General features: G+C 35.1%; 1 protein-coding gene across 3 annotated transcripts in view; it reads right to left on the reverse strand.

Annotated features, from left to right (window-relative positions):
- Window positions 1-13,917, reverse strand: part of LOC141403708 (uncharacterized) — a 254,034-nt gene that overhangs the window by 76,202 nt on the left and 163,915 nt on the right. For 2 of the 3 annotated variants that reach the window (XM_073986533.1, XM_073986531.1), the window contains exon 4: window positions 5,570-6,266. In XM_073986533.1, coding sequence (XP_073842634.1) covers window positions 5,570-5,779 — 210 coding nt within the window. In that variant the 5' untranslated portion in view covers window positions 5,780-6,266. Of the gene's footprint in view, window positions 1-5,569; window positions 6,267-6,465; window positions 6,714-13,917 lie in introns of those variants that run through there. The other variant, XM_073986532.1, reaches the window with a different exon arrangement.

The following is a 13,917-nucleotide window of genomic DNA, read 5'->3' on the forward strand; positions in this document are numbered from 1 at the left end:
GTCGGTGTGTGTCAATTTGCTCACTCACACAATTGAAAAAGAGAGCATTTGTTTTTGAAATGAAACATTTCAATACACACATTTTTTCCATTACACAAAACAACCCAACAAACCAGCATTACTCGAACAAAACATCATATTTGAATTATAAATTCTTGTGTAGCCACTGGAGAATAAACGAAACTTGATTTTCTTGAAAATAATGAATGTGTATGTTAATTATTATCTTATCCGTGTAATTGTAGAATGTATTTATACTGATTGTTTTTCGTAAATTTTATAAAATCAGACTGAATGGTATGTTGGGAAACTATCAAAATGTTTGTTTTTCAAAACCAACACAATAACACAATTATTTTAGAGGATTTTCAAAATGTATTTATGCTTTTCCTGAGAAAACAACAACAATGTTGTTTTGATAAATTTGTCAGTTGTTGTTCATGCATCTACCTTACATACATATGACTTGGTTGTGCTGTTAAAAACCTGATATGTCAAATTATAGCTACACCTTTTTCAGATGTAATTCGAATTATTTTAATTGTAATTCGAGAATTCTATTTGTAATTCGTAACATTTCATTTGTAATTCGAGAATTCCACTTGTAATTCGAATTATTCCATTTGTAATTCGAATAATTCCATTTGTAATTCGAAATATTCCATTTGTGATTCGAATTATTCCATTTGAAATTTGAATTATTCCATATGTAATTCGAATTATTCTATTGTAATTCGAATTATTCCATTTGTAATTCGAATTATTCCATTTTAAATTCGAATTATTTCATTTGTAATTCGAATTATTCCATTTGTAATTCGAATGAGTTCCTTTGTAATTTCAAATAAAATAATTCGAATTACAAATGGATTAATTCGAATTACAAATGAAATAGTTCGAATTACAAATGGAATGATTCCAATTTCAAATAGAATAATTCGAATTACAAATAGAATAATTCGAATTACAAATGGAATAATTCGAATTACAAATGGAATGTTACGAATTACAAATGAAATGTTACGAATTACAAATGAAATTATCGAATTACAAATGAAATGTTACGAATTACAACTAAAATGTTTCGAATTACATCTGAAAAAGGTGTAGTTCGGTTAAAATTGTAGCTAAAGCCCACAAAATACTGAAAATCAGGAGGTACCGTTATATGGGGTATACACCCAAACCTGAGCCTATGTTTACTATAGCTCGTTCAGGTTAAAATTGTAGCCAAAATCCACAAAATACCGAAAAGGTTGACAATTTTTGTTGAAGAGGTGTTGTGACCGTTAATAAACTAAAATGTCAAACTAATGCTAGTTCGGTTAAACATTTTAGCTTAAACCCTTTAAAATAAGAAAAACGGAGGAGAACCGCTATATGGGGGCTATACTTAAAGATGGGGCTACGTTAAAACTTTTTGCTAGTGGGGTTAAAAATTGTAGCTAAAATCCCCAAAGTACCGAAAATCGGGAGGTATTATATGGAGGCTTTACCTAAACCTGGGCCTAACAACTTTTGTGAAGAAGTGTTGTGATCTCTAGGAACCTTAAATGTCAAATTATAGCTAGATGGGTTAAAATTGTAGCCAAAGTTCTCAAAATTTCGAAAATCAGGAGCTAGGGTTATATGGGAGCTATACCAAAAATGGACCGAATTTGATATGTTTGAAGATATTCGGGTGCAAAAATATAGCGCTCTAGCTCAATTTTTACGTGCATTTGGTGGATTAAGGGTTTGAAAAAATGACAATAAAACCTGATTACCTAAAAGTATAAGTATAATTTAGTGAAATTGAGCCATATCGCAGTTGGTGGTGTTTATTAATTTACTAATGATAAATTCACATTTTTAGATAAATTGAATATACATTCAGAAAAGTTTGGATGACTTAAGACATAATGGCATAAATCAAGTGCATAATTGAAGCATATATCAAAATGACAAGCTACAAATGGGCCAATATAAGATCTTTCTAAGCTGAAGACACAATGAAATCTCCTCGAAATTTTAAGTCTGGCAAAAACACGTCGAAACACAAATCCGTGACATCACATTTAAAATGTTTTAGAATTAGTTTTGATTCGAAATATCAACATTTTTCTTTTTGTTTGTGGTTCTTTAAAATACACTCTTCTTTCGAAATTTTATTGAAGAACTGTGGTAGCGAACAGCCACACACTATTACAATTTACATCTTTCTTTTATCATCGTGCTTTTACATCATTTGAGGATGTTATATGGGTACGAAGACATTTGTGGAACACTGTACATACTTTATAGCGTCGCAAATGATTTTTTAATATACCTCCAATAATATGCTGGAGGGTATAAAAATTGTTTTTCATCCCACATATGTTTGACCTTGATGTTTTTATAGAAGTCCTACAACTCTTTTTTTTCTAACGGATTTTCGGTTCACGACTGTGGTACCGGATTCGACTTTTATTATTTTGAGTTGCATGATCAAAAAGAGCTCGACTCAAACCAGCAAGGAAAGGATCAATGGTTGGCGGGGCCAACTATATGATGCCCTTAACCACTGTGAATTTGTAAAATATATATGGGAGCTATATCCAAATCTCGACCGATTTCAACATAATTTGGCACATTTATTTCTCGACCAGGATGCCGCCGGTGTGCACACCCGCCTTGCACGCACAAAGTAATGGGTTCGATTCCTCGGCCAAGCAACATCAAATTTTCAATGGTGGCAAATATCCCTCAGTAATGTTGGCGACATTTTCTGAATATTTCAGCCATGTAAAACTTCTCTACAAGTGGTGTCTTAGGATACGCCGTTCGGACTCGGCGATAAACTGTGAGTCCCCTATTATTGAGTTAATATGAATCGGGGCTCACTCATTGATATGAGAGAAGTCTTTCTTATCCCGTCTGGGATATTTGTGGACCTAATTAAATCATAATTTCAAAATTTCATCGAAATTGGACATACACAGCGTTTTTGGTGCATCAAATATATGAAATTCCATCGCACATATCATTGAAATAGGACAGGTATAGCATGATTGATGAACCTAGTACCTCAAATCGGCCAAAAATATATGGAAGCCATATCCAAATTTAAACCGATTTTTACCAAAGGCAATAGCTTTCTTCCTATGGCTAAAAAAATTTTCTTCCCCAATTTTCAGCCGAATCGGATAACACTGAGGGGCAGAGATAATTCCTTTTGGGGATGAAAGTCCTTGGTGAGTATATTAAGAATCCCGAAAGACAGATCCGCCGTGAGTCGAACTTCCGAGTCAAATCGAATAAGGATTATTTTCGTAGAGAATTTCGACCTTCTAATCGCTTCCTTCAATGTCCTTTTCGTTCCTTATTTTAAGAACCGCTATAAAAGTATCACAAGGTTATGTTTTTCAGCTTCGAAATGTTCTGCAAAAATGTCGCTGAGAAAATGTTAGGCACGACTCTCATTGACAACTAATCGATTTTGTCGCGTTTTCATGGTCATTTTTGACATTTACCCTGTTTTGGCTCAGAAAAAACATGTTTTGTGATTTGTATATTCTGTATATTCTAACAACCAATAAAAAACGAATATACAAAAACACAACCCATAGTTTTTTCTGAGCCAAAACTGGGTAAATGTCAAAATAGCTGTCATTCAAAGCCCACTACCAAATAGGACTTAAGATGTTTGCAGTTAATCGTAGTTTCGTATAAAAAATCAAGAAAATCGAAGAGTAAAAATTGATTTTAAATATTAAATCGTTTTTTGTCCAAACTTAGTTTAAGTTCGGAAATGTTCGGAAAATTTGTGCGTACGAAAACTCTTGAAGTGAGTAACCGATTTGGTCCTTACTTTGCAAATCGTAAAATTTCTAAATTTTCTACCACACTGAGGTTTTAAAATGGACTCAATCGAACCACTCCTTCGAGTATCTCCCATACAAAATTTCAGAAAAGTTCAGTTTAGGACCAGCTTTCGAATCGCTTTGATTTTTATTGTAGCAAGTTGTATTCGCTGCCCCCATACGACGGTACAAGTATGATCAGGGGCAAGTCCATACTTTCTGAGAAGTGTGTGTAGTGGTTGGAGCGCAAGACAACTACCGAATGGATCTGTCAATTCGGTCCAAAATTTGTCTTTCGTAATACTTTGTTCAAATTATACCCATATCGGTCCACTCCACTGTGGATCCACTTGTATGGAGAAAATGGCCAAAAATATTTAGAGTGTAAAAATCAAGCCAATGCGCCGGTTACAACTTTGTGCTGCTGCGAAGAGTGTATTAAGAAACCACGAGCGTAACATTCTCCACCCTTTCCCCTCTGGAGGGGGTATACGCTAAGAATTGTTTTATGCTGTTAATACAAAATGACATGAACAAAGGTCCCGATTATCTTAGGTTGCAAAAATAGGCTTGGAGAAACAAAACAATCTCCAAAACAGCATAAAATCCAACCAATTTAGCGGGTTAAAAAAATCAATATTTTTGTCTGAAAATTTTTAAAATTTCTATATTAAGATCTTCTAGCGTTCTTCCTGGAAGACACGTACCGCAAACTTAAGACAAATTTGGAAGAAGATTTCATCATCTTGCCACTGATACCAATTATGTTAATGTACGTGGTCAGATAACAGAGTTATACGCTAATATATCCATAGAAACCCTATTCTAGGGCAGTTTTAGTCAGCAGCCCACCATTTACAGTCTGGCACTAGATGGCAGCTGATTTTAATACTGAATAATCTTAAACCCATGACCTACTTTGGAAAATTATTCCCGAGGTGGGCACTGGTGGGCATCATGACTAAAACCTTAGGTCAAATTTAAGTATATGATCGAATTGGCAATACAAAATACACTAAGAAAATATGCAGCTAACTGGAATTCCACAACACGCTAAAACACTACTTTTTAATGAAAATTAAGCTATTACCTTCTTCTTCAAAATTCACTATAATATTTTGCTATACGTATTAGTTTCGCGATATTTTGTATATATTTACTTGCACTTAAAATATAGGTTGTACTCACAAAAAAAATATTAGTCAAATGTTCCGATTTTTGAAGCTATTCTTAAGAAGATCGCGTTCGAATGAAACAAAAATTAATACATTTTTAAAAAGGTCCATGTCATAGCTGTCAGAGTTGCCAGAATATAGATCAGGTTCGAATATGGACCATATTTGTCCACTCCTTCGGGTACCTCCCACACAAAATTCCGATAAGTTCACTTTAAAACCTGCTCTCGAATCACGTTAATTTTGTTGAAGCAACTTACATTTTTTTATTCACTGCCTAATTTACGACGGTAAACGTTTTTTCAGGGGCAAGTCCATACTTCTTGAGAAAGCAACCCGAAAGGTGTAAAAATCCCTAAGGCAAATCCCTCATTTTAAAAAGGGTCCGATTTCACTCAGAAATCATCATATATTCTTTTTCGGAAAAGTGTATTTCCCCAGATAAAAAAACCAAAGAACTCTTTCAACGTAATTTGTTTTTAAAGGCACTGCTTTATCCCTTGACTTCTAACCAACGACATTTATATAAGTATGTGTATAGATCACTTATAGTGGCAATAAAATTGTACTTACCTTATAAAATTCTAATGTTTCTATGGCACGAGTATAACCATCGGCATTATATGCACATAAGGCTGATAGTAATTCAAAAACTTGCTTTTTAACCAATGCATTATTGGTATCTAATGCTGTTCCTAATTTTGAAATATAGTCACGATTTTCGACAATATAATCCAGGCCGATGCGTGAATCCATCATGTCTGGAGAATAAAGGCTCCGCATAGACTAAGTCTATGACGGGCACGTTCCTTCTTGTGAATGAATGAGTGAGTGAGTGTTTGGTGGGTGGGTAGGTTTCGAATGGTTAATGTTATGTTAGTATTTTAATCACTAACAACACACTGGCCAATAATAAAAAATCGATTTTTTGGGGGTTGTATTTCCGTTTGTGCGGCTTAAAATTTCGTAGATTCTTTGTTTTTCAACTGCCGTCCTTGTGAGAGTGCCGTGTAATTGACAACAACAACTATTTATGTTGGCTTTGGTCATCGATATATGCCGGCAACGACAAAGTCTAGAACGTGTTGTCATTTGTTGTAATTACACTTTTGGAATTTTCAATTAGTTTATGTGCAATAGGTGATGTCGTTGTTGTTTTTGCTGCGGTTGTCTGCAGTGACATGACGGGTATTTGTTGCGTATGTGCCTGTTCCAAATTCTTAAATAAAATCTGGGTGTAGAATCCAATAAATTCCGAAGGAAATGCAATCTGAAAAAGAGGAACAACAAAATAAAACAAAACAATTAGTTAGGGTGTATGGAATTAATTTGAGTTTAGGAAAATTCTATAATACAACAATAACAAGTTTGTACAATCTGAAAAAGAGAAAAATAGTTAGATTTTTTTTAATATTTATATTCTGTTGATGTACTTGTTGCTGGTCCATTATAAGCGGTTATTAATTTACAATATAAAGTTATTTATCTTGCTGGTGTTGTCGTTGTTGTTGTAGTTACAGATGTAAACTGCTGATAATACGGCTATAGTCGTGTTGGCGTTGTGTTGACAATGACAAGGGCTGTTTTGTTTTTTAATTCTTAATGTGTTATTCTGGTTTGCTTTGGGTTCGATTTTTTTAATTAATTTATTGTCTTTGAACATGCTCGAATCTTTCGGCGTATGTGGTGTGAATGGTTGACCGGTCATCGAACGACTGACTGATCAACACACAATGCTTTGATCTTGCCCACTGTTGGGAGGTCTGTCTTTGCTAGAATTTTTTACGTTTTTCATTGTTGTTGTAGAAATTGTGTGCTTTGTTGTTGTCCATGGTATTCATATTTTTAGTTGCTTTGACAACTTGGAAAACACCAATGACTTGAATTGTGAATGGGATTTTCATGATCACCATAAATTAATTGTTGTTGTAATAATAAAAAGTATTTTGTTGTGGTTTTAGTATTTGATCTTGTTTGACTTTATCAATAAAAAACAAACTCCAATTTCATTAATAGCCAATATTAATATTTATTTGTTTCATTCATAAAAAACATACATATCTGAACCGCCTTTTTAGGTCTTTGTCTGGTTTATGGAAGCGTTGATAAAACTTGTCAACGATGCTAAGATAAATTATGGGAATATAGATTTTTTTGTTGTAATCAAGATTTTTGGAAAATAGGCGTTTTTATTTTTGGTAGGCGTTATATAGACAGTATTGACATTGGTGTTATTTAATTGGAGCACAAAGAAGGAAACCTCCATGGTGCAATGGCTAGTACGAAAAGTTCACGAGTGGGGAAACAAATATTCAGTATAATATACATCTCTTCAAGTGATATGAATATTGCTATAATGAGCAAGTAGAACATTTCACAGGTAGCTCTGAAGGTCTTAAAGTGTATCATTATTTTCTCTGGTAAAAGCCGAATGGCTCGCTCATACAAGTACATTTGTAGTTCTCTTCTCTCCGCGGGTATTAAGTAGAGGGAGAATAGATAATATATCACCTAGCATCAGCTACAACCGACTTTTTACTATATACGTACATATGTACCTAGCTGTGATGGTTTGACCATAAACCATCCTCCTCTGGATGAAAAGAACACGACACAGACTGCTCTGAACCTTTTACTAGTTATATATACAATCATTTAAATTGCTAGTAAAGGGGCCTACGGCTCAAAGAGCTAACTGTATGGTGAAGCACACATCATTACATCATTACAGGATACTTAAAAATATACCCTACTATGAACACAAAAACAAAGGAAAATGCAAATGAACCGCCAGGCTCGTTTCTATAAGCCGAACTAAGAATATATTCCCAAACGCACCGATCTTCTAATTTACATCTCCAGTTTTGGATGCCATGTTTTGTGATACCATCTTCAACTTGGTCTTTACATCGGCTCGTATTCACATGCCTTTCTGACATATGAGCAAGATGTTTTATAGGTTAGTTACACTATCGTCACCTCGTTTGAAACCTCGTCTGAAGATCTTTTGGCGGTTTCTGTTATTCTGCATAATCGTATTAATTATACCCTCAGCATTTATGCTAACGAGGGTATATACACTTTCATATGGGCAAAATGTGCCTCATCGAAATAACGGTTTTAGACCCTAAGTATGTTTGGACGAAATGTGTTTCAGACAATTTGGAGTCGATTTAGCAATGTCTGTCTGTCTGGCTGGCTGGTGTGCATGATAACTCTCCAACGGATGAGCCGATTGGGTCCAAAATTTGGCTTTCGTAATATTTTGTCCAAACTTAGTTTAGGTTCGAAGATACGAGGGCACAAAAAGCGTGGTGTAAACAGAAAAAAGTTAAGTGTTTTGGAAACTTCCATCTCTGTTATGAACACATGTTAAATTTTGTTTCGATCTGGCAACTCCTTCATATAGAAACAGGTGTTCAAAAAAGACGCATCCACAATTTTTTTACAATGGAAATGTAATGTAGAAATGCGTACTGTCATTAAATATTTACATAAAAAAGGCATCTCAAATGATCGAGTCCATTTAATTTTGCATGAAGAACTACACGCAGAAAAATTTATGTTAGAAATATGTTTGGATCTAAACATATATATGTTTGGGACCGGTTGCAAACAAATATATGTTTGGATCCAAACATAATATGTTTGGGTCCAAACAAATATATGTTTGCAACATTTTGTAACATATCTCAATTTGATATGTTTGGGTAAAACATACTTTTTATGTTAGAAAATTTTTTTCATGGGTGGAGAGAGGATGTTTGTCAAAGAGAGTAATAACAGTGCTCTCGCGGCTGTGGAATGCTGCTTTATAATAAAGAGTTGTGTGTATTGTATAATAGAAGACGTAGAAGCGAAGAACGGGGCATGTATGCGTCAAACTCGTGTGTTTCTTGTTTTGTTGTTAACCAACGAAGAAGAAAAGAAGAAATGATATGAATTATATTTTTTTCTTTCTTCAGTGTTTTAGTTGCCTTTGTAGAGTCAAGACGGTAAAGTGAGTGAATAAATCAGTGTTTTGTGTTTTCTTAAAGAAATTGTGTTTTTAGTAAATTAAATGCCAAATACATTTTATAATTGAATCGGAAAGTTGAATGGAATTATTTTATTGGACAAGGAAGAAATCGCATTTAATATTGGTAATTACATACATACTTATGTATATTTGAAATATGGCATATCCATATTTATTTATTACATTACATAATCATTTGATTCTAGATGCCGATTCCCTGCTGATGATTTCAACTATGAGGGCAATTTGTTTTATTTCACAACTAAGGAGAAGCGTTCAACTACGTTTCTATATATTTTTCCTTTTTAAAATTGTGACTATTTACAAATTATTTCAATCAGTTTTTCTTTTATTAAAGTGTGTTATGTATTTCTTTGGAATTTTGTATGTACCTATGTGTTTGTTGTTCTTTTGCCTTTTAATAAAAAACCACAACATTTGTGTGTATACTATAGAGATAGCCAGTGAGCTCTTACTGAGAGCAAGTGAGCACACATTTTAAAGTGTTTTACATTGATTTTTACGCTCCCTTGCTCTCAGTAAGCGCCCACTGGTGCATGTGTTTGTTTTTTTTGTGCCTTTTGGGTTTGTATTTTTTGCACCCAAACATATAAAATGTTTGCACCCAAACATAAAATTGTTTCCACCCAAACATATCTTTGTTTGCACCCAAACATATATATCTTTGCACCCAAACATAAATATCTTTGCACCCAAACATATATATGTTTGCACCCAAACATATATTTGTTTCCACCCAAACATATATATGTTTGCAGACCCAAACATATATTATGTTTGGGACTGTTGCAAACATATATATGTTTGCTGCAAAATATGTTTGGGACATATGTTAGAGAGGCCGATTTTTTTTTTGCGTGTACAGATGAAAATGCTTTCTGCAAGATGGGTGCCGCATTTGTTAACAGTCGATCAAAAACGCATAAGAATGAACATTTCTCAAGCGTGTTTGGATCGTTTTAAGCGAAATAAAATGGATTTAAGCGTCGTTTCATAACTGTTGATGATACATGGATATACCACTATTCTCCAGAGACAAAAGAACAATCCAAACAATGGACTGAAGCTGGAGGAAGTGCCCCAAAGAAGGCAAAAATAATTCAATCGGCTGGTAAGGTTATGGCAACGGTTTTTTGGGACTTCAAAGGTATTTTATTGATTGACTATTTGCAAAAGGGTAAAACAATAAATTCAGAGTACTATTGCAACCTTTTGGATCAATTAAATGTACAAATTCGAGAAGAACGTCCTGGCTTACAGCACAAAAAAATAATTTTTCATCAAGACAACGCACCAGCACACAAGAGTGTTTTAAAAATGGCTAAAATCAACGAATTAAAGTACGAGTTGCTTGACCACCCACCTTATTCTCCTGATTTAGCTCCCAGTGACTTTTACTTGTTCCCAAATCTCAAAAAAAATTCCTTGCTGGGAAGCGTTTTACCTCAAATGAAGATGCAATTACAGTTGTAAACCACTATTTTGAAGACCTTGAGGAAAACTATTTTAATCAAGGGATAGAATTGCTAGAAAAGCGTTGGACTAAGTGTATTGAAGTTTCAGGAGATTATATTGACAAATAAAAATATTTTTGAAAAACTAACTATTCTCTAAGTTTCCGAACCACCCTCGTAGGTTATATCGGTGCAATCCTTAGGGTTCTACCCCACAAAAGTTCGAAAATGTTCCGAAAATTTGTGCGCACGATGACTCTTGAAGGGAGTAACCGATGTAGTCCATAGTTTGCACATCGTGAAATTTTTAACAAGCATAGATGTACGCTTTTAAAGTCTCGGCAAAGTTCGGCAATGAAAGTGAAAATTGAGATTGGTTCATTAACTCGTGCCGAATACAGAAAATTTTATGTGATTTGCGTAAATTAGCTCGACAAGAAAAGTAGAAAGTAAAGTAAAAATTTTTTCAGGGGCAAGTCCATTCTTCTTGATAAAACCCCATAGCAACATGTGTAGTCGCTGGAGAGCACTATATCTTTCGAACTGATCAACCGATTTGGTCCAAAATTTAACATTCGTCATATTTCGTCCAAACTTAGTCTCAGTTCGAAGATGCGCAACAACTTCCGACTTAAAAAATTGTACTAAAAATGCAAAATGGAATGCACGATGTCTCTTGAACGGGGCAACCAATTTGTTCAAAACTTTAGACCTCCTAATATGTTGTCCAAATTTAGTTTAACTTTCAAAATGACCGATAAGATTTTCTGGTCCAAAATTTATGATATCTATCAAAAACAAGACCAACCTTCGTAATGGACTATATCGGTCCATTCCTTTAAGTGCCTCCTCCGCAACCCTTTTAAATTTTAATCCTGATCAAAATTTTTGTCGACAAATTCAAATGTCCAAAAAGGGCCACAAAATTCTGAAAATACCCTAAATACATTCGATCAGTCCGTAGATGAAAGTTCCAATTCACATATGCTGAGGGTATAGGTCTGTCGGCAAAGCCAACGGATACTTTTTAACATGTTTTGCAGAACTTCCATACTCAGACATGACCGTACATAGGACGTAGTCAGAAATGCATTTCGAAACCATTTCGAGAGGGTGGTCCCAGCGGTCAAAACTTTGTTTTGTGAGTAAAATATACAAAAGATGTCAGCTCCTTGGCTTTGTCGGTGCCTGGAATACCTTCGAACTTATTGGGTTTTCGAAGGGGGCCATATAGTCGACGAACAGGTGCGTCGATCTATTTTTTATGGCTTTTCCCTAGGGTTTTACGCAGAGTGAAGGATGATTGAGGGTGCCACTGTGGTATGCACACCCACTTTGCACGCTGAAGGTTGTGGGTACGATTCCCCTGACAGGCAAAATCAAACACTTTTCAACGGTGACAAAATACCCCTCAGTGATGTTGGCGACATTTCCTAAGTATTTCAGCCGTGTAAAACTTCTCTGCAACTGATGTCATAGGACACGCCGTACGGACTCGGCGATAAACTGTAGGTCCCATGTCATTGAGCTAATATGAATCGGGGTGCACTCATTGATGCGAGAGAAGTCTCCCTTGTCCCTTCCGCGATGTTTGTTATTATTATTATATTATTATTAAGAATGATTGATCTATTGTAGATTTTCCAGGTCTAAAACAGAATTGGTATGATGGTCTATATCGGTCCACGTTTTGGTATAGCCCAAGTATAACGATACCTTCCGATTTTCGGTATTTTGAGGATTTTAGCTACAACTTTTAACCGAAGTAGCTGTCATTTGACATTTGAGGTTAGGAGTGTACACGAAAGTTCACCAAAAATCTTTCCAACAAAATCGTCAACATAGATCCATGGTTTGGTATAGCGCCCATATAACGGTACCTCACGATTTTTGGTATTTTGACGATTTTAGCTACAACTTAACGACTTTTTACTTGTTGGTTTTTTTCATCTTCCACGTGGCCTTGTGATATTTCGAGGTGCTGGAACCTGGTGCTGCTCATTACAATGTTTTTTACGCTGCGAAATCTATCAGTTTCATTCCGTTGCCTTATCTTACCCCATGGAGTCTGAACTTGGGTTAAAGATATTTTCCTTCCCATTTAAAACAGCCTGCGTCTTTGTCGATTTGTCACAATCAGAAATATGCCGCATTGAAATTATGGTGTTAGACAATCTGTATCAATGACCGTCCGTGTATATGTCTAGTTTTGTGGTTAACACGATAACTATTGAAGCGAGTAACCGATTGGACCAAATTTTGTACAATGTAATATTTCTTCCAAACTTCCAAGTTTGGAGATGGATTATATCGTTCTACTCTAAAAGTTCAAAAATTGTTCATAAGGTGTAGATTAGAGCCTGTTTTTTCGAATATAGCCCTTCCGATTCTGATTACAATGATATGCAATATACAATGAGCCGACAATGGCTCAAAAACTGATGAGCACCATAACTTACACTGTGACACAAAATGAAGGTGAAAATCTGGGGCTGAGATCATTCCTTTTTTGGATGAAAGCCCTTGGTGAATATATAAATAATACCGAAGCACTGGTCCGCCGTGAGTCGAACTTCCGAGTTATGGCGTGATGAAGTTTCTGCTGAAGACCCTGCAAGGCATCTGAAATTAGCGTTATATATTTGTTAACTATTGTTTAAGCTTATTTATGAGATGACATGTCTTCTGTCAAATCGAATGAGGATTAATTTCGTAGAGCATTTCGACTTTCTAACTCGCTTCCTTCAATGTCCGTGTCGTCCTTTATTTTAAGAACCGGTATAAAAGTACCACAAGATGGCGTTTTTCAGCTTTGAAATGTTCTGCAAAAATGTCGCTAAGAAAATTTTTGGTACGACTTCTCATTTTCTAGGGGAAGCCACTACTTCCCGACATATTGGCCTCGAAATGTAGGACCACTCCTTGATACATTTCACGTAAATATGTTCAGTTAATTACCGGTTCTCTACTCGTATTATGTCGCCAGAAAGTTCAAAAACCTTTTAATATATCAAGACTTTTGGATTTTATTCTGGTACACTGTGTTGTTTCGATATGTCAGTGAACTTATTAGACTACCTTTGTCTCAAACGCCCGAAATGACTTACATAATGTATGGTTATATTACTTTCAGCCACAGACACAGATCGGTGTACAACCCTCAAAAAATTTGAAGAAATTTCAGTTTAACAGCTCGTCTAAGATTATTTCTATTTTTTTTTTCAAGTAGTTATTCTTGCTGACCCAGTTACGACCCGCAATTTTTTCGGTGGCAAGTTCATACTTTCTGAGATAATGGCCCAAATCTCCAAAAAGCATTCCGGCACCAACTACTCTGGGTAGTAGGAATGATACGAATGATTGTACATCGTATTATTTCTTACAGACTCGGTTTATGTCCGAATATTGACTACATCGGGTACTTCCGT

This window comes from Musca autumnalis, unplaced genomic scaffold (assembly GCF_047663935.1).
Source record: "Musca autumnalis isolate F117 unplaced genomic scaffold, ASM4766393v1 scaffold_4, whole genome shotgun sequence".
NCBI lineage: Eukaryota > Metazoa > Arthropoda > Insecta > Diptera > Muscidae > Musca > Musca autumnalis.